The sequence below is a fragment of the Aptenodytes forsteri genome, unplaced genomic scaffold (assembly GCF_000699145.1).
Source record: "Aptenodytes forsteri isolate BGI_AS27 unplaced genomic scaffold, ASM69914v1 Scaffold216, whole genome shotgun sequence".
NCBI classification, from domain to species: domain Eukaryota; kingdom Metazoa; phylum Chordata; class Aves; order Sphenisciformes; family Spheniscidae; genus Aptenodytes; species Aptenodytes forsteri.
The window spans coordinates 408,985-411,056 of record NW_008796114.1 but is presented as its reverse complement, the minus strand read 5'-3'; the positions used below and the strand labels follow the sequence as shown (position 1 = coordinate 411,056).

The 2,072-nt window shown below is 51.1% G+C and overlaps 2 protein-coding genes across 2 annotated transcripts in view; one reads left to right on the top strand and one right to left on the bottom strand.

Annotated features, from left to right (window-relative positions):
• The window catches only part of CTC1 (CST telomere replication complex component 1), a 19,018-nt gene extending 17,044 nt beyond the window's left edge, over nucleotides 1–1,974 (bottom strand). The window contains exons 1-2 of the mRNA XM_009287156.2: nucleotides 1,716–1,974; nucleotides 108–362 (exon numbers count right to left, since the gene is read on the bottom strand). Of these exons, the coding sequence (XP_009285431.2) occupies nucleotides 108–362; nucleotides 1,716–1,974 (514 nt within the window). The remainder of the gene's footprint in view (nucleotides 1–107; nucleotides 363–1,715) is intronic.
• Nucleotides 1,973–2,072, top strand: part of TNFRSF1A (TNF receptor superfamily member 1A) — a 17,692-nt gene continuing 17,592 nt past the window's right edge. The window contains exon 1 of the mRNA XM_009287083.2: nucleotides 1,973–2,011. Coding sequence (XP_009285358.1) covers nucleotides 1,973–2,011 — 39 coding nt within the window. The remainder of the gene's footprint in view (nucleotides 2,012–2,072) is intronic.

Below are 2,072 nucleotides of genomic sequence, written 5' to 3'. Positions count from 1 at the left end.
ACGGCGGCGGGAGCCGTTTCACTCATCGGGGCCGTCCCTCACGCAGAGGGCTGGCGATAAACGGGAACCCGGGAGGGCTCTACAGGCCGGGAGTCAAGCGGCCGCACTGACAGACAAGCTGAAATCCCGCGGCTGTGAGAGGAGGGTGGCGAGCTGGGCTCGGTCCCCTTGGTGGCACATAGCCACCGCGCCTCGGGAAACGCTCAAGGCCTGGCAGGCCACAGGGAGACGGCGAGGAGGGAGGGTGACGTGGGCTTGCCAGTTCTGGCGAAAGCTGGGAAGTGGATGTATGCTGATGCGTTTGACATTAATGTAAATGTCAAACGTGCGGCGGGCTGTGAGATCGCTCTCCCCTACCCAAGCTGCGGGAACAGTCAAAAGTGAAGGTTTGTGGGGATTCCTCTGACACTTGTGTGGTTCTAGAGAAATGCTTTTTCTTTTTTTGGAAGGCTGAAGCTCCATGAAGATTGAAGGGTGTGCCTCATTCACTCATATGACTGTATGTGATAAATCTGAAACAGTCCATTAAAAATGTGATTTCCTCCTCCACAGAATGTACTCATTGGTGCATGAGATTTTTTCATTCAGAGGCTAATTTTGTGTTGTCCTTGTTCAAGGCAAGGAAATGAACTAGACAAAACTTGGTGAATCTTTTCCATCTCTATCCCTGGAGATGGCTGCAGCCTGGTAACAGGTTATTCTGCTATTTCTTTCCCTCCTGGAACCTGCAGCTGGAAAGTCAGAGCTGTTCCAAGCCTGAAGTGCGGAAGAGAGCTATGTAGCTGTGTGGCCCTCATTATTTGGTCCTGTGCCATCTGCTGGCTTCCACACAGCAGATAAGCAACTCCGGAATAGACGCAGTCCGTGGAGGTGTTTGGCTTTGTCCGCAGCAGTTCAGGCAGTGCATAAAGTCAATTGCACACGTGTTTTGGGCTTACACACATGAAATGGGCATATTCTTCCGAAACAATGCTTAGTAGCTCAATTTAATGCCTTTGACTAGTACAGAGATAATTGCAGAAGATGAGGGGAGCATTCACTGTCACAAACCAATGGCTGGAAAACAGGTGCTGCAGCTGTTTCCACTCACGGTCCCCCCTGTTCATGATCCCTGTCTCTTGCAGTAACAAACAACCAATTCCTATCACCCTTAGCTGGCAAGGAGTCAAGACCAGGTAACTGACACACGCAGCTCGTTATCTCAAGAGTGGAAATAGTTGTGAAACAGCACGAGGGCAAGGTCTTAATGGGCAACAAATAAAGGGGAGTTCTTTATCATTTAGCCACTTATTCCTTACTGTATATGTTTGGTTTTTTTAAACACTATCGTTAAGAGCACATATTAAATGAAGCAGAGCTCATGCAGAATGTTACATACGTTTCACTGCTACGTTTGTACTATCAAGGCAGCTGGTTTGTTGGAGTGTACAAGAAAATGCGTGTTTTAAATGAAAAAGTACAGGATGGGCATATATACTTTAAATATGCCAGTTTTGGCTGATAAATACCTTTCTTTAAAATTTTTTAGGTGCTGACAAGGCAGTTGAGATGCGAAGAGTTATTTTCTTACAACTACATGGTTAAGTTTCACATGAACTTAACATTAAAAGTAGGGCTGAAAGGTGAAACACTCGTATGTCGGGAAATCTAAAGATTACAGACCCTCGTTTGACTCCTTTTCCGTGTATTTTCTAGTAGCTTTAGCCACGCGGTACACCGTCGGTAGTTTTTCTTCAACTTGTCCACCTCAATTTTTAGGGAAAACTGCCGCCGGCCGTCGGTCTGCGCCGGCGGGCGGGGCGGGGCGCCGGGCCGCCTCCCGCTCGCCGCCCTCTTTCCTGCCGCCGCTTGCAGGAAGTTGGAGACGGGGTAGTTTCGCTCCGCGCTGCTCCAGCCGGGGCTGGGCAGGGCTGGAGTGGCTTCCTCTGGGGGGGGGAGACCCTGCCATGGGGACGTAGCGGGCCGCGGAGCCATGCGCGGCCCGGTGCTGCCCTGCAGCTCGCTGGGGACGGTAAGTCGCGGCGGGGGCTTCGCCGCTGCCTACGGGACGGGACCGTGTCCCGGCGGGGCAC